Source organism: Rhincodon typus, chromosome 32 (assembly GCF_021869965.1).
Source record: "Rhincodon typus isolate 14 chromosome 32, sRhiTyp1.1, whole genome shotgun sequence".
Taxonomy (NCBI): Eukaryota; Metazoa; Chordata; class Chondrichthyes; order Orectolobiformes; family Rhincodontidae; genus Rhincodon; species Rhincodon typus.
Window position 1 is genome coordinate 5,061,494 of NC_063363.1, and position 23,587 is coordinate 5,085,080.

The 23,587-nt window shown below is 41.3% G+C and overlaps 1 protein-coding gene across 2 annotated transcripts in view; it reads left to right on the top strand.

Moving 5' to 3' along the window:
* Positions 1-23,587, top strand: part of ube4a (ubiquitination factor E4A (UFD2 homolog, yeast)) — a 54,759-nt gene that overhangs the window by 22,312 nt on the left and 8,860 nt on the right. Inside the window, exons 8-16 of one of the 2 annotated variants that reach the window (XM_048615321.1) lie at positions 77-268; positions 1,518-1,851; positions 3,124-3,250; positions 4,007-4,314; positions 5,775-5,907; positions 12,678-12,883; positions 18,405-18,505; positions 20,481-20,594; positions 21,283-21,457. In XM_048615321.1, coding sequence (XP_048471278.1) covers positions 77-268; positions 1,518-1,851; positions 3,124-3,250; positions 4,007-4,314; positions 5,775-5,907; positions 12,678-12,883; positions 18,405-18,505; positions 20,481-20,594; positions 21,283-21,457 — 1,690 coding nt within the window. The remainder of the gene's footprint in view (positions 1-76; positions 269-1,517; positions 1,852-3,123; positions 3,251-4,006; positions 4,315-5,774; positions 5,908-12,677; positions 12,884-18,404; positions 18,506-20,480; positions 20,595-21,282; positions 21,458-23,587) is intronic. The other variant, XM_048615322.1, reaches the window with a different exon arrangement.

Here is a 23,587-nt window from a genome sequence, read left to right on the forward strand (position 1 = left end):
GCTAATTATCTTCAATGTACAAAAATAAAACTAGCATAATAAAGTTGAAATGATTGCAATTTATTTCCCTCAACAGGTTTTCTTGAAGCATATTGAGCCAAAGGATCCAAAGAACGGTAACCTATATCAGCAGACCCTGCTGGGGACTGTCTTAAACATATCTTGTTTGCTGAAAACTCCAGGACTGGTGGAGAATCACTTGTACTTTTTGAATCCTTCGAGATCTAGTCCTCAGGAGATCAAAGTTCAAGAATCAAACATTCACCAGGTGGATTATTTTGATGGGCTGTGGTGTTGTGCAGTTTTCCTCTCCATCCAACCTGTCTGGTCATGTGCTGTCTCATGCTCAGTGGATGGGCTTTACTCTGACTTCTGCCAATATCAATCTTGTTCCAGTTAGAAACAGGCTCTCAAAAATTATAATGCACGTGAGAGAATGTTCAGAGCTATCCCATCAGTAAAGGAATATTGCCTCCAGTTTCCCTCCTCTTATCTCCTTTTATCCTTTCCTCGACCAACCACAATTTGGCTGAAATTGTAGACCAGCAATTGGGTGTTGGATCGCGCAGAGTTTTGTGTTTCTTTCCACTCGTGACCCCACCCGGGGGATATATGGTACCTTGCATTGCTGTGCTAATTTTACCTTTTAGTTTTTTGTAGATTATATTTTATTTCCTCTTGCACTAGCTACCTCTTGGTTCCACCTGTACTGATGGATAGTCGCTGGTTATTCTGATGCATTTCACTGCATTTCAGTTGTGCTGTCCTGCCTGCTGAGAATTTCTGCAGCAGTTTCAATTGCTTAAAGTCCACTAATTTAGTGTTAACTTTCACTTGGATGTCAGCTGTGGCTGATTGGTAGTATTTTTACTTGCAAGTCAGGTATTTGTGGGTTCAAATCCACTATATACTTGAACTTATCTGTGCTGACACGTCAGTACAGAAGGACTGCTACATTGCTGAAGGTTAACTTGGGGCCTGTCCCTGTCCACCTGCTTAGGTAGATATGGGCATAATTTGAAGAGATGGCGCCCTCACAGTTTCCTAGTCAACATCATGCCTCTCGTTCATTCGTTCTTCGTGGGCTTCTGCTGTGTGCACTGCATAAACAATAACGCTTGCTTCTGGAACTGCAAAGAGTAAATCTCAGTTGTAAAGTTCTGTGGGACATCTCAAGGTGTATGATGCTGCTCAATATAAATAACATTCTTTATTGCAGTATGTTACCAAGAGCATGGAGTACATGATGCCTCAGTTTGTGGAATTTTACATATGTCAAGCTTGTTATCTACATGACTTAGATAGCTAAATGTATTTTTGTTCTTAAACTTTGATTCCAATACTTTTGTTGTCATCCCTTTTACACAAGAATTTGCAGTTAACTGAGTGCTAAAATTGAGCAGATGTAGCTTTCCCACCAATCATGTGTTAGCTTATCGGCAGATTACTTCATGTTTTTTGTAACACAGTCTCATGTTTGGTAAGGTTATTCAGAACATTCTTGCTTTTGTTTGCAGTTCATGGCGCAATTGCATGACAAAATTCATCAGATTCTACGGAACCTCATCCAGCTTTCCTCGGATACTAAGCATTGTATCCTTTCCTGGCTCGGAAACTGCCTCCATGCCAACTCAGGACGGACAAAAATCTGGGCCAATCAGATGCCTGAGCTCTTCTTCCAAATGTATGCATCAGATGCCTTCTTCCTGAACCTTGCTGCTGCTTTGCTAAAACTCTGTCAACCCTTCTGCAAACCAAAGTCTCCTAAACTGCTGACCTTCAACCCTACTTATTGTAGCTTGAAAGACTTGAATGAAGAGGAACGGAAAAGCAGAAATGTACATATCAAAGGTGTGGCTGAGCAGTAAATTGATTACTTTTGCTTTTAGTTATCCAGCAGTATTTCAGCGCAATGGGTAATATCAATATCTGTTATCTTGCACAAAATCTTGGTGCTAGGCACTGCTTTAGTTATTAACATATATCTGGCTGCAAAATTGAAATCAAACTTGCAACAGAAAGTATGGAAGGAAAACTAGACCCAATACTAGATCCTGGTGGAGTGGCATGGCCCCACTTGATACTCATAGCTCACAACGTGCTCTTTGCCAGAGGCATGTGTGAATTTTTATTTAAAACACAACCCTATATTTCTGTGGTTTTCAGACTTTTCCTAGTTTGGCGCATCCTCTATACATGTTGATATACTCACACCAATGCATTCCAAACTTTGGTACACTCCTCGGCTCTTCCAGTGAAGATTTCGTGGGCCACCCAAAAGAAAACCGTGCCAAAATCACAAGAAATTTGTTTTTATTTCTTCTATGTAGCAACAGAAATGAGGTTGGAGGTAATTCAGTGTACTCCAGCCTGATCGGAATTCTGGTTCCATGTGTGCTGGCTAAGATTCACCTTTTGACCAAAGTTATTAATAATATATTGGAACTATCCATTTATCTCATTTTGCAAGGTCTTAGTGTGCAAAATTGCTACTGTACTGGTGAGCGCAACTTTCCGCACTGACTCAAGAATGAAAGTGTGTGAGAGAAGTTAAGGGATTGATCGAAAGAGAGGAGGAGCAGAGGGTTAGGAAATTGATTGTGAGATTGGGGAGTGGCAAAAAAGAAACAGGTCAAGATGGTGATTTCCAGGGGGAGGTGGGTCAAGACAGTGAAGTGGCAAGTGCAGGACAGGTGATAGCCTGTGCTTTAATGTGGAGCAAAGAACCAAAGAGCACATCAGCCTACCTGGATCCACACCCATAAATAACAAACTCTGTTAAAGGCGGTTCAGTTGGGTAAAGGACAAATCAAAGAGATGGGAAGCCCTTTATTTGCATCCATTAACTCTTCGAGGTTTGGCTCCTAGACCTACGTTTTGACACCCATACCAATATAGCAAGCTAGGTCCTTTTTGCACAGAATGTACACGTAGGTTTTCTGCCATTTTGGACACTTTGCCAATTTTAATGTCTGTAACATGGGCATAGACTTACTGAATTCCTAAGCCATGATATGTTACCAGCAGAATATTTGTGTAAAAGCTGCAAACGGTAATGTTTTATTAGGATATTTTAAATGGGAAATTTTTTTGATGAAAATTTGTTTTGTTCCTTTACCTTAGGTTTGGACAAGGAGACCTGTTTGATCCCAATACCTCAGGGACTGGAACCATCTTTTGCTCAAACATACAACCTGGTCACAGAGAATTTAATCCTGACTCAGTTTGCCTTACACCTAGGTTTTCACAGGTACTGAGAGTGTATGTGCAATTCATTGCATAAGAAGAAATAATCAGAAAATGCATTAAAAGTGAAATTGGGTCATGTCTTTAACTGCTTAATTTTCCTTTCCTGGGGCTATAGGAAAAGGCTTTCCCAATGATCCGCTGGCTATGTACCAAGGAGAGGGTGTAAGGGCATGAACCTCATTGAGTGACTGATAATGGTCAAGGTAGAAGTGAAGGAAGCTTCTTCAATTTTTACCCTGACACACTCACTTCCCACTAAGTCACAGATCAACCATGATCTCATTGGATGGTGGAGGGAGTGCGAGGGGCTGAATGGCCTATATTTTAAATGAACATAGATGTTTAAGTAAATCTTCACATGCGTGTGAAGTTTCAGTCACCAGCTCATACAACATGTAGAAGTGCTGGTGCATTTTGTAAAATCTTGCTGTTAATGTTTTTCCTTCGTTGTCTTGAAGGAATTTTCTATCATCTTACTCTTGGAGACATCAATCCATTGGTTAATTCCTAACAGAAGATGTAAAGTACCTTTGAGAAAGCCAGATTAAGTTTAAAACAAAAAATGTTTTTTAAAATAAAAATGATGGGGAAGAGAATTGTTCATTTTTGATCCTTGGATAAATAGCTTTGCCTTCTTGAGCGGCCCTGCTGACACAGGGTCACCCTTGACATCTTGGTTTTGTGGAGTTCCTCTGTCAATGTCCTGCCTCTTGGAGTTAATCCTTTGATGAGAAAGCTGTATTCTTCACCTTCACAGGTTACACGATCAAATGATAAAGATGAACCAAAGCCTACACCGACTGCAAGTTGCCTGGAGAGAGGCACAGCAGTCTTCCAGTCCAGCTGCAGAAAACCTACGTGAGCAATTTGAACGGCTGATGACGGTTTATTTATCGACCAAAGCAGCTGCCACAGAGCCGCAGATGCTCCAGAACTGTATGAATTTGCAGATTTCCACCACAACAATACTGGTGCAATTCTCTCTGGGCAATCGAGGAACAGAATACATGGAGGTGACCTTCCCACTTCTGGACTTGGAATACTGCATGCTTTCTCATGTTCCAGGTATCTAGCATGCCTTCATGAAGTTTGGGAATCTTGAAGATGATGGCTTTAGATTCTGTGTCGATAGCATTTTTCAAGACAGATCCATTAGTTTTTGTTGGGTAATGCCATCGAGGAATATGGAACGAAGGCAGGTACATGGATTTCGGGTAGAGATTAGTATCCTGGTCAATATTTATTCTTCAAACAAGGATCCCTGAAAGAGATTATTTGGTGGTCATTAGATTTCTGTTTGTTGGACCTTGCTGTGAATGCACAACCTGACTGCAGCATTTTCTACATTACAACAATGACTATGATTCACAAGTGCTTGATTAGTTACAAAATGCTTTGGGGTGATTTGGCATTATAGAAATGCAAAACATTATTGCTGAGTTGAATGGTGGAACAGGCTTGAGGACAAATGAACTTGTTCTTTTCCTATGATTTAGAGGGTGTGTTGACCTTTGGAAAGTGCAATACAGTGGAAATATTTGTATTTTTGTTGCTTATCTTTATATTATTGTTAAATAATCTGTCAGTGTATGACTTACTAAAGGAAGTATCTGATCATCTATCTGTTAAGGTGTGGCATTGGTAAGGTTTCCACTTGCATTGTTCTGTTCTGTTATCATTTTTTTCCATTTTTGGCTATTTCTTCATATTTTTGCCCTCTTCCATCGAAACATTTTTGTTTTTTATTGTATCTTTTCCTCTTTAATGTTTCTAATCCCATTTCCTTACTTGTGAGCAATTTCACGACAAGTCAACTAAAAATGCTATTCTCATTTTATTTTACTACCAGAATGCTTCATCTGGTATTAAAAGTAGCTGTTGATCATTTAGCAGCCATTTGATACAGGTCCAGCATCTTGCAGCTGTGATAAAGGTTTAGTGCCTTGTGCTCATTATTCACCATGTCCTAGCAATCATCTGAGGTTACTTGTTCCTTTCAATTTCCTAATGTTGCCTTGAAGTACAGGCTCATGGTTGACACCTGTCCTGACTCCAGCGTTGAAATGTGTCTTGCCTGAGTTGCAGTGCACCCTATAACCTCTGTAGTTGCTTTTTTTTTTAAAAGTATATAGGTTCAGTTTCATTACAATGCATCTCTAAACAATGTGCTTCAGCAGGGCTGAGTTGGAGTTTGATGCTGAAGGAGCAACTGTTCACTGGGGTTTATTTCACTGTCTGGTGCAGTGGCTGCTGCAGTGATCTTTAGTGACAAGTTTAGTTTATACATTACAAATGGACAAGGTTTCTTGTCTTCTATGTGAGATGTTCCACTAAAATCCACATCCTCTTATGCTGGTGGGTGTTAACAATGTAATGGAATGCTTTAAAGGTTAGCATCTTGGAAGGGTGAGGTCTATTTGGCAGAAGGCTCTTCAACTCAGTCTAACTGACCGAATTGTAATCCATTTTCAAGCTATTACTGTGTACTGATCATTTTGATTCATTTCATTTCATTTCTTTGTCAGAGTTCTTTGCCGACAATCTTGGAGATTTTTTCATCTTTCTACGAAGATTTGCAGATGACATTCTGGAAACTGCAGGCGATTCCCTAGAGCAACCTCTACACTTTGTCACTGTGTTCATGGGTAACGTAGAGAGGTAATACTGGAAAAACTCCATGACAGAATTCGTTAGTGAATCTTGTATCACTCAGCACCCAGTGTTTGAGGTTGCTGCAGTTTTTATGTGAGTTATATTGGTCAAAGTTGAGGATGTTGCTGATGGTGTACTTGCTCATTTAGTAGTATCATAAACGAGCAGTTTCTGAGAATTTATAGCATGGGTAGACGCTGATCCCTCTACTCTGATGCAAAAATATACTTTCATCTTCAGAATAGCACTTTCCACGACATTACTTTGCCATTTTTATATTAGCTGCATCAGTCTGTTTGCAGACACATGTAGGTTTGCCATTGAGTTCTGCAATAGATCTCTTCGGCCAGTCAGACTTCAACTGAGGCTGCCCCAATTCATTTTACCTAAAACTGAAAAATCCACCAAATGTAAGACTTTCATTTGTTACAATCCTCATGCAGCGCACTAACTATTAAAAAGAGATTTGAATTTTCAGTGACCAAGGAGAAGAATCACATGAAAGACTTCATATGTTAACACTTTTACTGTAACAAACTAAAATCAACATTGACTAAATGTCACTTAGTAAGTGACTAAATCATCTGACTCAAGAAGAGATGACCCTCATGCCATGTCTGTTTATTACACTGCACTCAAGCCTCATATCCCTCCTGTGTTTCTACAGGTTCGCTTCTCATTACACCAGTGCAAGTCTTCCATTGTCTTTTTGAAAGTCGCTTCATTCAAATGTTCTGAGTATAATCAAATAGACTTTGAACAACATGGCATTGACTAACAGCTTGTTGATCTCTGAGTTTCCGCACTGGAAGAGGCCCAGGATGGGACATATCATTCAGGGAGTGGGAGGTGGAGTTGAAGTGGTTCATGACTGGGAGGTGTTGTCGTTTGTCGCGAACCGAGTGTAGGTGCTCTGTGAAGCGGTCTCCGAGCCTCCGCTTGGTCTCAACAATGTAGAGGAGGCCACATCGGGAACAGCGGATACAATAGACCACATTAGCAGATATGCAGGTGAACATCTGTTTGTCCCTTCAAATGGAGAATCAGGTCTCTCTAGCATCCTGTTTGCATAACCATTGTTTCCTTAATAACACCGTGTGGAGCTGGAGGAACACAGCAGGCCAGGCAGCATTAGAGGAGCAGGAAAGCTGACGTTTCGGGTTGGGACCCCTGTTCAGAAATGGGGGAGGGGAAAGGGGCTCAAATAAATAGAGGGGGGGCGGGGGACGGTGATAGCAGGCAGATAGTGGAGCGGATAGGTGGGAGAGAAGACAGACAGGTCAAGGAGGTGGGGATGAAGCTAGTAAAGGTGAGTGTAGCTAGGTGGTGGGGATTGATCAGTGAGGTGGGAGGAGCGGATAGGTGGGAGAGAAGATGGACAGGTCAATGAGGTGGGGTTGAGGCCGGGTGGGGAAATTTTGAAGCTAGTAAAGTCCATATTGGGACCATTGGGTTGTAGGCTTCCAAGGCAGAATATGAGGTGCTGTTCTTCCAGTTTCCAGGTGGCGTTGTTGTGACACTGGAAGAGGCCCAGGATGGGACATATCATTCAGGGAGTGGGAGGTGGAGTTGAAGTGGTTCACGACTGGGAGGTGTTGTCGTTTGTCGCGAACCGAGTGTAGGTGCTCTGTGAAGCGGTCTCCGAGCCTCCGCTTGGTCTCAACGATGTAGAGGAGGCCACATCGGGAACAGCGGATACAATAGACCACATTAGCAGATATGCAGGTGAACATCTGTTTGATGTGGTAGGTTTTTTTGGGGCTTGGGATGAAAGTGAGGGGGGAGGTGTAGGGGCAGGTGTAGTACCTCCTGCGGTTGCAGGGAAAGGTGCTGGGGGTGGTGAGGTTTGTGGAGAGTGTGGAGCAGACGAGGGAGTCACGGAGAGCGCGGTCCCTCTGGAAGGCAGATAAGAGTGGGGAGGGAAATATATCCTTCGTAGTGGGGTCCGATTGCAGGTGGTGGGAGTGATGGAGAATGATGCGTTGAATCTGGAGGTTGATGGGGTGATACATGAGGATTACAGGAATACTGTCTTTGTTTTTATTGCGGGGAGGGGTATGAGGGCTCAGGTGCGGGAAACGCAAGAGATGCGGTCGAGGGCGTTTTCGACCGCTGAGGCGGGGATGTTGCGGCCCTTGAAATACGAGGACATCTGGGATGTTCAGGAGTGGAGCGCCTCATCTTAGGAGCAGATGCGGCGGAGGCAGAGGAATTGGTAGTAGGGGGATCGCATTCTTGCAGGAGGGTGGGTGAGAGGAGGTATAGTCCAAGTAGCTGTGGGATTCAGTGGGCTTGAAATAGATACCAGTTTCGAGATGAAGACAGAGAGGTCCAAGAAGGAGTGAGAGGTCTCAGAGATGGTCCAGGTGAACTTGAGGTTGGAGTGGAAGGTTTTAGTAAAGTTGTTGAACTGTTTGAGCACCTCGTGGGAGCATGAGGTGGCGCCAATACAGTCATCGATGTAGCGGAGGAAGAGTTGGGGGATAGTGCCAGTGAAGTGGCGGAATAGTTTCCTTGTTCTTTTCACACCCAGCAATATCTCTCTCACTCTTCACTATACTTGGGTTTCAATAAGACTTGGCCCAGCCCACCAAATCCCACAGTAACCAGATGGTTGTTGGTTGCACTCAACTTTTTATTGCTCAATTTTATCTTGAATTAAAGATACAGTTCAAGCCTTAAACATGGGAAGTGATGGTATTAATGTTAGACTGTGAGCTAAGAGAGTTAGGTAATGTTCTGGGACCCAGGTTTGAATCCCACCAAGGAAAGATGATGGAACTTGAACTCAATAAAAACCTGAAATTAAGCATCTAATGATGACCATGAAACTGTTGTCAATTGATGGAAAAACTGATGTGATTTGCTAATGTCCTTCAGGAAAGGAAATCTGCCAGTCTTGCCTGTCTGTGATTCCAGACCTGCAGCAATTAGGTTGACTCTTAATTACCCTCTGGGCAATTAGGGATGGTCAATAATTGGCCAGTGATATCCACATTCCATAAATTAATTAATTGAAAATCCCATTGATCTAGGTTGGATTCAGATCTAGGTTTTGATTGAAAGGTTGATGTTGTAACTTATCTGTTCCTTTTGAGCAAAGTTAATTACTAAAATAGCTGCTTTGCTATAGATGATAATTTTGAATCCCGAGGTCAGTTCTCAATCTAGATTCTTGCTCAAGCTTTCCCCAAGTTGTCAAATTTGCGTTATTTAGATATATCGTCGAGACTTCAATGGAAACCTTTTAGAGCCTGTATTGCTCGATTGTACCTCCTTGAATATCAGTTAAGAAATACTGCTGATGCAGTTATGTGTGAGACATGTTTACGATTTTTCTGTACTGTCTGGGGAAAGGGCAAGGGATTGGGACTAACCATAGAACTTCACCACATTAGCAGCCCTAGCTCAATTTGGCAAATGATCACCTCCTTTGCTGTTTCATTCTGTGATTCTTTGAAAGGGATGGTTGGGAAGTGGCAGGCTTTTAAGAATGAGATAACAAGAGTTGAGAGACAGTATGTTTCTGTTAGTGTGAAGGCCAAGGCTGGTAGGTGTAGGGAATGCTGGATGATTAGAGAAATTGAAGCTCTGGCCAAGAAAGTGAAGGAGGCATGTGTCAGATATAGATAGCTGGGAGTGAGTGAATCCCTAGAAGAGCATAAGGGCAATAGGAGTATACTTAAGAGGGAAATTAGGAGGGTAAAAAGGGGACATGAGATAACTTTGGCAAAAAGAGTTAAGAAGAATTCAAAGAGGTTCTTCAAAAATATTAAGGATAAAAGAGGAACTAGGGAGAGAATAGGACCCCTTAAAAATCAATGTGGCCATTTATATGTGGAATCACAGGAAATGGGTGAGATGCTAAATGAATATTTTGCATCAGTATTTACTCTGGAGAAGGACTTGGAAGTCAAGGAACTTGGGGGGAAATAAGTATTGATGTCTTGAAATGAGTTCATAGCACTGAAGAGGAGATGCTGGAGGTCTTAAAATGCATAAAGGTAGGTAAATTCCTGGGACCTGATCAGGTGTTTCCCAGAACTTTGTGGGAATCTCGGGAAAAGATTGCTGGACTCCTTGCTGAGATATTTGTATCATCAACAGTGAGGTATTGGATAACTGGAGGTTGGATAATATGGTATCATTATTTAAGAAAGGCTGTAAGGAAAAGCCAGAGAATTATAGGCTGGTGAGCCTTACGCCAGTGGTGGCTAAGTTGTTGGAGAGGATTTTGAGGGACAGTATTTACATGCATTTGGAAAGGCAAGGAATGATTAGGGGTAGTCATCGTGGCTTTATGCGTGGGAAATCATGTCTCACTAACCTGATTGAGTTTTTTTTTAAGAAGTGACAAGGAAGTTTAATGAAGGCAGAACGGTAGATGGCTGTATGGGTTTTCCCGCCTGGAGGCCTCTGACCAGTGGTGTGCCACAAGGATCAGTGCTGCGTCCACTGCTTTTTGTCATTTATTTAAATGATTTAGATGTGAATATGGGTTAGTAAGTTTGCAGATGACACCAAAGTAGGTGGTATATTGGACGGTGAAGAAGATTATCTCGGATTATGATTGGATCTTCATCAGATGGACCGAGGGGTGGCAGATGGAGTTTAATTTAGATAAATGTGAGGTGTTCCATTTTGGTAAGGCAAACCAGGGCAGCATGTATACACTTAATGGTAGGATCCCAGGGAGTGTTGGCAAACAAAGATATCGAGGGGTTCAAGTGCATTGTTCCTTGCAAGTGGAGTTGCAGGAAGACAGGGTGGTGAAGGAGGTGTTTGGCATGCTTGCCTTCATTGGCCATAACATTGAGTATAGAAATTGGAATGTCCATGTTGTGGCTGTACAGGACATTGGTGCGGCCACTTTTGGAAAACTGCGTACAATTCTGGTCGCCCTTCTATAGCAAGGATGTTGTTCAACTTGAAAGGTATAGAAAAGATTTACAAGAATCTTGCCAGTACTGGAGGGTTTGAGCTATAGGAAGAGGTTGAATAGGCTGGGTTTTTTTTTTCCCTGGAGCGTCTGAGGCTGAGGGATGACCTTATAGAGGTTTATAAAATCATGAGGGGGATAGATAAGGTGCATGGCTAATATCTTTTTTCCTAGGGTGGGGGAGTCCAAAAACTAGACAGCGTAGATTTAAGATGAGAGGGGAAAGATTTTAAAAAGGACCAGAGGGGCAGCTTTTCCATGCAGAAGGTGGTGCGTGTATGGAATGAGTTTCCAGCAGAAATGGTGGAGGCTGGTACAAATACAATATTTAAAAGGCATCAGGATTGGTATATGAAATAGGAAGGCTTTAGAGGGATATGGGCCAAATGCAGGCAAATGGGACTAGGTCAGATTAGGATGTCTGGTCGGTGCGGATGAGTTAGACTGGAGGATCTGTTTCCGTGCTATGACTCCATAACTAAGATTCAGTATGCAGTATAAATTAAGTTGCAGGATCTGATCCTTTCCACTAGAGGAAGCTGTAGTTTTCCACTCATGAGATTCAGCAGTAAAGCTGTCTCTGTTTTGTTACATTCTTGTAACAGAAACTTAAAGACAATGAGAGATTGGGGGTGGAAGAAAACTGTGCCCTGAATTATGGAAAAGTGAACACCCATTTGTTTGAAGTAATGGTTTATATTTCTGCTGTAAATTCCATGAACTCACTTAAGTTTTGACTTTATGTTGTTGTTATGAGAACTCTAATCTTATCTGCTATACTTGATTTTATTTAAAAGAGGACTATTTTGCGTTTAAATGTTCTGTTGTTGTGAAATAATTAGCCTAAAATAGGTGCAGATTTTCCTTTCCTTAATCCAGTGTCTTTGGCTGAGCACATACCACTCTCCAAAGGCATTCTTGTAAATATGTTTCTGCAGCTATAACTCCTGTTGCTATGTGTATTTGTTTGCGACAGTTACACCAAATGAGATAGTTACCAACCCCCATCTCCACACGTCAACCCCAGGATGGCACTTCACTTTCAGTATTCACTTTTCACTTGATTTGTAATGCCAGTGTCCTCTAGCGCCTCAGAGAGAAACAGCACTGATCTGCTGAGACCAGTGTTGTTTCTCTCTGAGGCGCTAGAGGACACTGGTATTACAAATCAAGTCATTGAACTGGAATTCTGTGCACAGGCATGATCTTCTGGGTTACATAAACATCAATTTGAAATAATTGGTAAAAGTCTCACTGAATTCAAGAAGCCAGCATAAATTTTGGTGCTAATTATATCTGTACAAATAATATCAATGCATATTGACTGCTTTAAGTGAGGAGAATAATCAAAAAATGGATTTTAATGCTCCATCTAGGCCCATGTTCCTAAAAAAAATAGCAAAAACAGCGTACAAGAAAAGCTGTTCTCCGCAGTAAAATTTAGAGCAATGGGAGTTACACAAAGATCTTTTAATCTACAGTATTGCTTCACATTGTCGCTAGATTTTCTGTTAAGTGTAAGGTTGCACTTTTGAAGTTGGGAGAAAGGTGTAAAACAAGTATTACAAGCCTTTGGGATTTTAACAGCTTAAACTGAGTTGAACATATTATACCAAGGCACATGAGACAACTGAATTAAAATATTTTTCAGTTTATTGTATTCAGTGTATTGAAGGCACAACATTAAATAAACCCTCTGACAAGTCTAATTGAATATTTTGTGTGATTTTGTTCAATTTAGTTTGTCTGTGCAGTCTGTCTGAATAACTGGATATGTTTGTGGCCCGATGAGAGAGGCTTTTTTTAAAATTTCTTCCCTCCTTGTGTTCTCTCTTAGGATGAAGAATCCTCATTTGCGAGCGAAGCTGGCTGAGGTTCTTGAGGCTGTGATGCCTCACATGGAGCAAGTGCAGAACCCAATGATCAGCATGTTCCATCGGCAGCGAGTCTTCAGCTCATACCAGCATGCACACTATCTTGCTGAAGCACTTATCAAAGTTTTTGTGGACATTGAATTTACTGGTAGATTTGAAAGCGAGCAGAGTAAATGCCCGAGAATTGTAATGTTTACTAGACTACTAAAGTTCTTCATTGGCTGCAAAGCACATTTGGAATGTCCTGACTTTGAGAGAGGCACAATATAAGCAAAACCCTTCCATTTTTTAAGAGAGTACACTTCTACTTTCCGACAAAGCTGTTGGAATTAAGTTATATTTCCATCAATTGTGTTGATTTCCCAGACAGGATGAAATTTGATTTTTATGCACACAAACTAGTTTACGTGCCGGTCACTGTGGCATTTAGACCCAGAACAACACGCCAGGATAAGGAGAATGCAGGACAAGAACTACAGTAGTCATGTACAAAGCGAGCGTTCAGGCAGGGATCAATGCTAAGGTGTTCAGAATGTAGGTAGCAGAGTACACTGGGTTATAAGACTTGAATAAATGAGTATGCAGAGTAAGCTGGAGTACTACAGTTTGCAGAGTACAGCTCTTTAAGATTTGCTTTAGTTCTACAAGATAGTCAGAACTTTTCTCTCTACCATGCATCTCTACCTTTATCCTGACCAACAAGGAAAAAGTAGATCATCATGGCACAAGAGCCTTACGTTGTCAAGTTTAAATCTGGTATAGATGAGAAATATTTAGAAGACATTTAAAAAAAAAGACAAATGACTTAATTATTTTGATATGATTGCATAATGTTACAAATCCAGATGTGCTCCACATGGCTCATACTTGTACTTTCAGATCTTTAGTAGAGGAGTTCTGGGGTTGTGCTAATGGTCTATGAATAGAGATTACTTCAAGACAGTAACCGTACTAAAGTTAAGTTTAGTTAAAGTTAACTAAAGAAGCTTTTGCTTCTGTCTATCAATACTGTTTTTAAAATAAAGGAACCTCACAAAGACCACATTCAGAGCCTGTTCTGTGCTGTGAGAGTTGTTCTCAGTTGAGAAAGCACAAAGGGAATTAAAATTAACACACCACCCGGATTCAATAGGGGATAAAATCAGACAGAACTGCTCCAGGAAATATTTATGCAGATCTTGATTGAGAACAGGATTGGGCAAGATTGCGATGCTGGCCATAACGGGAAGGTGGTGGAGTAGTGGTAATCCAGATCCTTAGGCTAATGTTCTGGGGAGATGGATTTGAATCCTTCCATGGAAGATGGGGAAATTTGAATTCAATAAAATCTAGAATTGCAAAAGCTAGTCGAATAGACTATTTTCTCTTACTATTAGAAAAATCCATCTGGTTCACTAATGCCCTCCTGGGAAAGAAATCTGTCTTCCTAAGTAGTTGTGAGAATAGAAAGGCAGATGAGGATGGTTCTGAATTTAAAAAAGAGCAAGTTAATTAGAAAAGGCAGGCAAGAGCAAATCGTGGAACGCTGTAACTCTGAAGAATTAGACCCCATGCTTTGAAATAAATGTAGTTTTGCAGGTAAGGCAGATGAACTCAGGGCTTGTATGGGAACGTGGGACTGGGATGTGAGAGCTATTACAGAAACATGGCTGAGGTAGGGACAAGACTGGCAGCTAATGTTTCAGGGTTTAGATGCTATAGGAAGGATAGAAAGGGAGATAAGAAAGGAGGAGGAGGAGGAGTGGCATTTTTAATTAAGGAAAACATTACAACTGTACTTTGGATTTTTTTGAGGGGTTATCCAATGAAGTTATATGTGTGGAACTCAGAAATAAGAAGGGGATGATCCACCTTGATGGGATGGTACAATAGCCAATTTTATATCCAATTAGCTCACTCCTCCCGGATTCCATCTGATCTAACCAAACTTCCATGCGGGACCTTATTGAATGCCTTGCTGAAGTCCATATAGACAACATCTATCATTCTGCTTTCATCAAACTTCTTTGTCACTTCTTCAAAAAACTTGCTTGTTAGTAAGGCATGATTTCCCACTCACAAAGCCAAGTTGACTATCCCTAATCAGTCCTTGCCTTTCCAAGTGAATGTAAATTCTATCCCTCAGAATCCTGTCCAACAACTTGCCCACCACTGATGTCAGGCTCACTGGTCTATAGTTCCTTGGTTTTTCCATACCACCGTTCTTAAATAATGGTACCAAATTAGCCTACCTCTAGTTTTTCTGCACCTCACCCATGGCTATACATGATACAAGTATCTGTACAAGCGCTCAGCCATCTCTTCCCTAACTGGTAGTTTTGTCAAACAGAGAGACCTAGGGGTTCAGTTACGTATTTCTTTGAAAGTTGCATCATAGATAATCAGTGGTTAAGCTGGCATTTAGCATGATTGCCTTCATTGCTCAGACCATTGGGTATAGGAGTTGAGATGTCATGTTGACGTTATACAGTACGTTGGTGAGGCCACATTTGGAGTGCTGTGTACAGTTCTGGTTGCCCTCCGATAAGAAGGATATTATTAAATTGGAGATGGTTCAGAAAAGATTTACCAGGATGTAGCTAGGAACTGGAGAGGTTGAGTTATAAGGATAGGCCAGGACGACGTTTTGCTGGAGTATAGGAAGTGAGGGGTGATCTTATAGAGGTTTATAAAATCATGAAGGACATAGATAAGATGAAATGCAAAGGCCATTGCCCTAGGCTGGAGGAGTTCAAAATATGGAGGCATAATTTTAAGATGACTGGGGAAGGATTTAAAAGGAACCTGAGGAGCAACTTTTTTACACAGAGGGTGGTTTGTATGTGGAATGAATTGCCAGAGGAAGTGGTAGATGCAGGTACAGTTACAACATTTAAAACACCTTTGAATAAGTACACGAATAGGAAACGTTTAGAGGCATATGGGCCAAAGGTGGGCAAGTGGGACTAGTTTAGTTTTGGAATCTTGTTTGGCATCGATGAATAGGACCAAGGTTCTGCTTCCATGCCCTGTGACTCTTAAATCTTGGCAGATCTGTTGATCCTGAACTCCATTTTCCTTCCTTTTCTCTATTACCATTGATTAAAAATCTGTATATCTCAGGCTTGAATATACTTAACAGCCTTACTGTTATGGACCAGATCAAACCCCCTTCAAATATATCCAGGAGATAGCCTAGACCCTAACTTTTATCTTATTTAAAGGCAAGTGTAGGATGCTGTGTTCTAGATGTAATTGGTTTGGTCACATTACTTGACTTTAAGCAAACACACTTTATTCTTACCCCCAATTAAAGTACAAACAAGAAAGAATTGATGTAACTTTAATGCTGTTGGAAAACTTAACAGAATAATAAATTATTTAACTACTAAACAGTAACTAACAATTAACTAACTAAACAGAGATGTATGGCAGCTTGCACAACCAACTTCAAAACACCAGCAATTGAAATCTATACTAAAACCCTGATTCTGCACGAACCAGACTCCACCCTTTCATGCTGTTTTTATTAATCTAACTTAAAAAAGACCCAGGGCCCCTCAAGCTGTTTACTTTATTGTCTTGGAAGTGTCAACTTGGCACCTCTATTGTAAAACCTCTCCAAAAATAACACCACAAAATATACTTCTTAAAGCTGTAGTATTGTCACAATACTTAATACTCAACAGTCCTTGCTGGTAAAGAATTCCACAGATTTACTACCCCCTGAGAGAATAAATCCCTCCTCAGCCCTGTGTTAGATGGGCGCCCCTTTATTCTGGGATTGTGCTGTCTGTTCCTAGACTGGGGAGCATAACATTTCTGCATTCATCCTATCAAGTTTCCTAAGAACTTTGTCTTTTCAATAAGGTTGCTTCTCATTCTTCTCAATTCTAAAGGTTACACAGGCCTTCATCTTATAAGACATGTTCCCCATTACCTGGTATCAGCCTGGTAAACCTCTGGACTCTCCAACGGCAGTATGCCTTTCTTTACATAAGGTACCCAAAACTACTGTCAGTATTCCAGCTGAGGTCTGACTAGTGCTTTGTGTAGTTTTAGCAAAATTTCCTTACTTTTATATTCTATTCCCTTTGAAAAAGAGACCAACATTCTCTTTGCCTTCCCTATTCCCTGCTGAACTTGGATGCTAGCTTTTTGTGATTCATGGACAAGGATTCCCGGACCCCTCTGTTCTGTAGCTTTCTGCCATGTTTCCCCATTTAAGTAACGTACAGTTCCTCTATTCTTTCTGCTAAAGTGTATAACCTCATTTCCCAATGTTATATTCCATCTGTCAAGATTTTTCCCTGTCACTTAATCGTTTTTTTTTCCCTGAGCAGACTCTGTGTGCCATTGTCACCACTTGCCTTCCTGCATATTTTTGGGTCATCTGCAAACTTGGCTATAGTACATTCACACTCCTAATTTAATGCCTGACCTTCTCTATGTCCTAAATTGTGACTGGGAAATTACTGAGCAAGAGCAAAGTATTTCCAAGCAAGATAATTGGAGGGGGGAATGAGTGACCTTTCTGTGGCTTCGGCTGGTGAATAGTATTGGATCACCAGAAATGCAGAGTGGCAGGCAGATTATATTAAAAGTGTTAATAGAACCAAGGACAACTTTGTTCAGATCCTCTCATGAAGGCACAGAGCAATTAAGACCAAGAGCAGAGTCAAGCCTGCAAGACTGAGTCATAGAGATGTACAGCATGGAAACAGACCGTGCAGTCCAATTTATCCATGCTGACTAGATATCCTAAATTAATCTAGTCCCATTTGCCAGCATTTGGCCTATATCTCTCTTAAACCCTTCTTATTCGTATTTAAAAGGCATCTGGATGGGTGTATTGTAGTTCTACCAGCCTCCCATCATTTCCTCTGGCAGTTCATGCCATACCCGCACCACCATCTATGTGAAAAAGTTGTCCCTTAGGTCCCTTTTTAAATCTTTCCCCTCTCACTTTAAATCTATGTTCTCTAGTTTTGGACTCACCTAACCTGGGGTAAAGACCTTGGCTATTCACCCTATCTGTCCCCTCATGACCTTACAAAGTTTTATAAGTTCACCCTTCAGCCTCTGACGCTCCAGAGAAAATAGCCCCAATCTATTCAACCTTTCCCTATCTGAGAATTGAGTAACAAAGAAAGATTAGAGGAAAGTTGGTTGTCAGGAGTGATACAGAATAACAGAAAAAAGATCACATCTTCATAAAATAGACAAGGGTATAGAGAAGGCAAATCCAGAGTGCCATATAAACTCTACGATAGCAATAGGAGATATGGTTGCATGGTCACGATGTGGAAAGGTAAGGGAGGAATGAAGTTTGAATTCTTCATGAGTGTTTGCAGTTTTGAATACCTTAGGTATCAAAGAAAAGCCCAGGATTAGAAAAGTTGGATACTCTGGTCTGCAGAACGGATGAAGGTTGGTTCTGGATAATGAGAAGAGATGGGCAGAATCTCATCTCTGTCTGAAATTTCAGTAAGTAGGCAGCAGCATGAGCATCACATTACCAGTGCTGCAGGTGCCAACACTGATTGATGGTCTGATGGTGTTCCAAAGATCTGCCTTTTCCATCGTATCATATCCTTTATGAGTCAAGTTCCCACTCTGGCAACTTCACCTGAAGTCAGCTAACTCCTTAACAATGAGAGACCAGTTTTAATTCTGAAACTTATCACTGTTTATGTTTTATCTGCTTCTAGGTGACCCACATCAGTTTGAACAGAAGTTTAACTACAGGCGGCCCATGTATCCTATCCTGAAATATATGTGGGGATATGATCACTACAGGCAAAGCATCAAGGTCTGTTTATTTTAATTGAGTATGTTTAAATGTATTTTCTTAGCCCATCACATTATGTACTAAGTATGCTTCTTTAATTCAATCTATTTGAACTAATTTAGACATAATACCCTAGGTTTTAGGAACTACTTTACTTTTGGATATTTTAGTCACCTTTGAGGTATGTTATGATACACCTCTGGTGCAAATTTGACCTGAACCTGTTTCAGAGGCAGGGATACTGACTCTGCACCACAAGCGCTACTTTGATTTTATTCCACTGTCAAGGTTGAAATGAGGTGCAGCTATATATTTTTTACCCAGAACACTAAATAATTGAGTTAATGATATTCAGCTTTCCCAACACAGGCTATATCACCTTTGCTCACATTTTGTAGTCCAGTCATAGCGAACAATAAAAAAAAAGTCAGTGGAAGAAGAGAGAATGAAGACCGTGTGGAAATTACATGCATTGTTTCTAGCAGGGGATCTTCTGATTGGCTTCTTGGATCATAATCTGCACATTCAAGTGTGTGTAGCAATTTTTAAAGCACAATACTATTGCAAAACACCTGTCGAGTCATTTGCAGTCGTTGTTATATATGGATAATACACAGAAAACTACCTGTCAAGTTTGATTTGAATTTAGAATTTGGTTTGGCTCATTGTCTAACTAGTTTGAAATTTGACCTGATGCTCTTGGTTTAGTATCCAAGTGTGAGACTATATGGCTAGTGTGGGAAATTGATTTAATGTCACATTCATGCAGCAGGTGATTCTTTCTAATCATGGGATGCAAGGCCAATGTTGGATTGAGTATGATGAACATAATTAATTTGTTATGTTGTTGCTTCTTTTGGAGTGCCAAAAGCAGCTGAGCCATGTCTGTCCTGGATAATGCATTCTCCAACACCAATTTCGCTCATCTTGAAAAAGACATAAGTTCACCTTCCACAGGGACCATTCCCTCCAGGACACCCTAGTGCACTCTTCCTTCACCCCCAACAGCACATGCCCACTGCACCTTCCCCTGCAACCGGCCCATTTACCACCTCCCTCTACACTATCCAAGGGCCCAAAAATACCTTCCAGGTGAAGCAACACTTCACCTGCACTTCCCAGAATCTAGTCTACTGCATTTCCTGCTCACAATGTGGTCTCCTCTACACTGGGGAAACAAGTGTAGACTGGGTGACCGTTTCACAGAACATCTGCGTTCTGCTCACAAAAGGGACCCTGAGCTACCTGTTGCCTGTCGCTTTAAAACACTACCCTGTTCCCTGGCCAACATCTCTGTCTCTGGCTCGCTGCAGCGTTCCAGTGAAGCTCAATGCAAGCTGGAAGAACAACACCTCATTTTCCGCATGGGGATCCTGCAGCCCTCTGGCCTCAATATCGAGTTCAATAATTTTAGGGTCTAAACCTTCCCATGTCCTAGCCCCCTACCCCACACACCAGGCCTTGTTATTACACACTACCTATTGTTAGTCACTAACAACTATTCACTCTCCTAGCCAGGTCGTTATCAACTCCTTTGCCTATCCAACTGCTGTTCTCTCTGTTCGGGCTCTATCCTTTCTCTTATTGTTTACTCTCTACGCAACGCCGCCCCCCCCCACCCCCCGCCCTTATTTTCTGCAATAAACCAACGGTTTCCCAGCTACCATCAGTCCTGAGGAAGAGTCACTGGACCCAAAATGTTAACTCTGATTTTTTTCTTCACAGATGCTGCCAGAACTGTTGAGCTTTTCCAACAACTTCTGTTTTTGTTCCTGATTTACACCATCTGCAGTTCTTTTGGTTTTTATTCATTTAAATTTAATGAATAGGTGCATTAACCTTGATGTGGTAGTGAAGGTCCTCCTAGAAGTTCAGATCTACAATCTCAGCATTTTTTAACATGCAATTCTCTCAACAACTTTAGTAATGCAATGGCCTAAGTTGTTATCAGACTTGCAACTTTGAATTATTTGTCCTGTTTGTGTTTACCTTACAGACTTTAGCTGACTATGCATTTGACAATTTGGAAGCAATGAACCCTCCTCTTTTTCTCCGATTTCTCAATTTGCTCATCAATGATGCCATCTTTCTGTTGGATGAAGCTATCCAGGTAGATTAGTGCTTTTATTCCTGTTTTAACATCAGTCTGGTGCACACTTGTCTCTCCTCACATTAAGAAAACATAGTGAAGACACAGAATTAGGAATGTAGTAACATTGTATTATTTTCCATTTTTCTTCCCTCCTCTCCTCGACTCGTTATTGGGATACAATTTCCCAAGGATCCCCTCTAAAATAGCGATTCTTAATTTGAGTGGCACCAGACAATTGGATTGTTGAGAGCATCATAGTTGAGCCTAGTCACACATCTGGATTTATCAGCTAAAATTCCCAAATGATTCGGGCAGGTTGACTTTGTTCTTCTCTTTCTTCCTTGGTCTTGATACGTTGGGGGTGGTGACAGTGCCTGGAGACGTGCCTTAGTTGAAATTGTCTGACAGCATAAATTATGGATTTGCAGGTGTTGCTTTCGCCTTTGTAAAGTGTGGCACAGCACCACATGGTGTATTTCTCCAGTAAACCAGTGGGGCAACTGAAGTGGCGATAAACAGTTGCATATCTGATTGGTCTTAAGAATCATTAGCAAGTAAGATAATTGCAGCAAACTGGCAAGTGGTATTACAGACTGAAGGTTAATAGTGTTTTGATTCTGTCTCCATGAGCATTTTAAATTTGAAAATTGTGTCATGAGCGAGTGCAGTTTGTTATTTGAAGGCTTTTTTTTGTTAAACTTTGCAGTATTTAAGCAAGATTAAAATCCAACAGATTGAGAAGGACAGAGGTGACTGGGATAACTTGCCCCCCGAAGCTCGGAGGGAAAAGGAGGGCAACCTTCAGATGTTTGGACAGCTGGCTCGTTTTCATAACATTATGTCTAATGAAACGATCGGTACTTTGGCATTCCTTACTTCAGGTCAGTACATTTGCAATGAAGGGAAAACAAATGGAGTGGAGCTTTGGGATTTGACATGAGCTTGAAAGGTTATGGCATTTGGGTTTTTGTAAACACCAGGCAGATTTGGATCTCCTGTTGTTTACTGGCTGAGTGCTTGATAAATCTGTAGGGGCTGTAAAATATAGCTTGTGTTTTTAAGCAATTGACAAGATTAAAATTTGATGTAATGAAGCTGAATTCACCAACAACTTGCAAATTGCTGCAGTCTAGAAGGCATGTTCTGAAAGAACAGTGGTAGCAGATTCAATAGTAACATTCAAAAGGCGATTTGATAAATGCATGAAATGGGGGCAAGAAAATGTAGGTTTTCTGGTGAAAGAATGGGAGACAAGGATTAACCAGATTGTTCTTTCACAGAACTAGCACGGGCAAGGTGAGCCGAATTCTCTCCTCCTATAGGTTAAGACTCTACGAAATTTAAAGGCAAATTAACAAATTAACTTTAAAATATATAATAAAAACTGAACAAAAACTGCAGATGTTGGAAATCAGAAACAAAAACAGAAATTACTGTAAAAGGTCCGCAGATCTGGCAGCATCTGTGGAGAGAAATCAGAGTTAACGTTTCGGGTCCGGTGACTGAGTTCTGAGGAGGGGCCGTGGACCTGAAACGTTAACTCTGATTTCTCTCAGTTTAACTTAGATAAATGTGAGGTGCTGCATTTTGGAAAGCCAAATCAGGGCAGAACTTATACACTTAAGATCCGGGAGTGTTGCTGAACAAAGAGACCTTTGAGTGCAGGTTCACAGTTCCTTGAAAGTGGAGTTGCAGGTGGACAGGATAGTGAAGAAGGCTTTTGGGATGTTTGCCTTTATTGGTCAGCGTGTAGAGTATAGGAGGTGGGAGATTGTGCTGTGGCTGTACAGGATGTTGGTGAGGCCACTTTTGGAATAAAGTGTTCAATTCTGGTGTCCCAGCTATAGGAAGGATATTGTGAAACTTGAGGATTCAGAAAAAATTTACAAGGATGTTGCCAGGGTTGGAGGAGTTGATCTCTAGAGAGAGGCTGAATCGGCTGGGTCTGTTTTCCCTGGAGCGTCGGAGGCTGAGGGGTGGTTAGGGTGAATAGCCAAGGTATTTTACCTAGTGTAACGGAGTACAAAGCTAGAGGGCAAAGGTTTAAGGTGAGAGGGGAATGATTTGAAAAGGACCCAAGGGCAACTTTTTCACGGAGAGGGTGGTGCGTGAGTGGAATGAGCTGCCAGAGGAAGTGGTGGAGGCTGATACCATTCCAACATTTAAAAGGCATCTGGATGAGTACATGAATAGGAGGTGTTTAGAGGAATGTGGGCCAAATGCTGGCAAATGGGTCCAGATTGATTTTGGATATCTGGTTGGCATGGATGAGTTGGACTGAAGGGTCTGTTTCTGACTCTGGGATGCTGCCAGACCCACTGAGCTTTTCCAGCAATTTCTGTTTTTGTTTTTAAAATATATAAGTCTATTTAGCTGGGGAAAAAAATGGCTGAAATACTGATCTGAGTACAAGTCAAGTATTTTAACATCGAAATTTAGCATGGCTGAGAAGCCCCCAGGGAACTGCGCAATTTTAAATTACAATCCATTCACTCATGCCATCATCCATCCTTCCAAGAGCTGAAGTTGTGATGCTTCCCAAAAGCTGTAGGAACGTGTTTGGTGTAGCATGACCACTAGTTGAAACATGCATCTGCCCATCCTTTTCTGCAAGTCTCAGGCTATAAAAAAATATAAAGGGCATAAATAGGTAAATGTGGGAAAGTTATCTGTTTTCCTTTCGGAGGAAACACGGTTCATATTCGTGCCCACAACAAGAATCTGTAACTGGATGGATTTCAAGCCTCTCGAGATCAGAGCAGGTTATTTGAAGCTGCGATCCCAGTATGATACCTTGCTCAATAGGAGCATAAGTCTGAGATTGATGTGCTCCTGAAGAACCAATATCATCTCTACATGCATGCACCTCAGCCCCCAACCCACCCACACCCACCCCAAGTGCTGCCTTGCTGAATTTTCCCCATTAAGTCTGAATATAAAAGCAGGGATGTACTCCTGAGGCTTTATAAGGCTCTTGTCAGGCCACATTTGGAGTATTGCGTGCAGTTTTG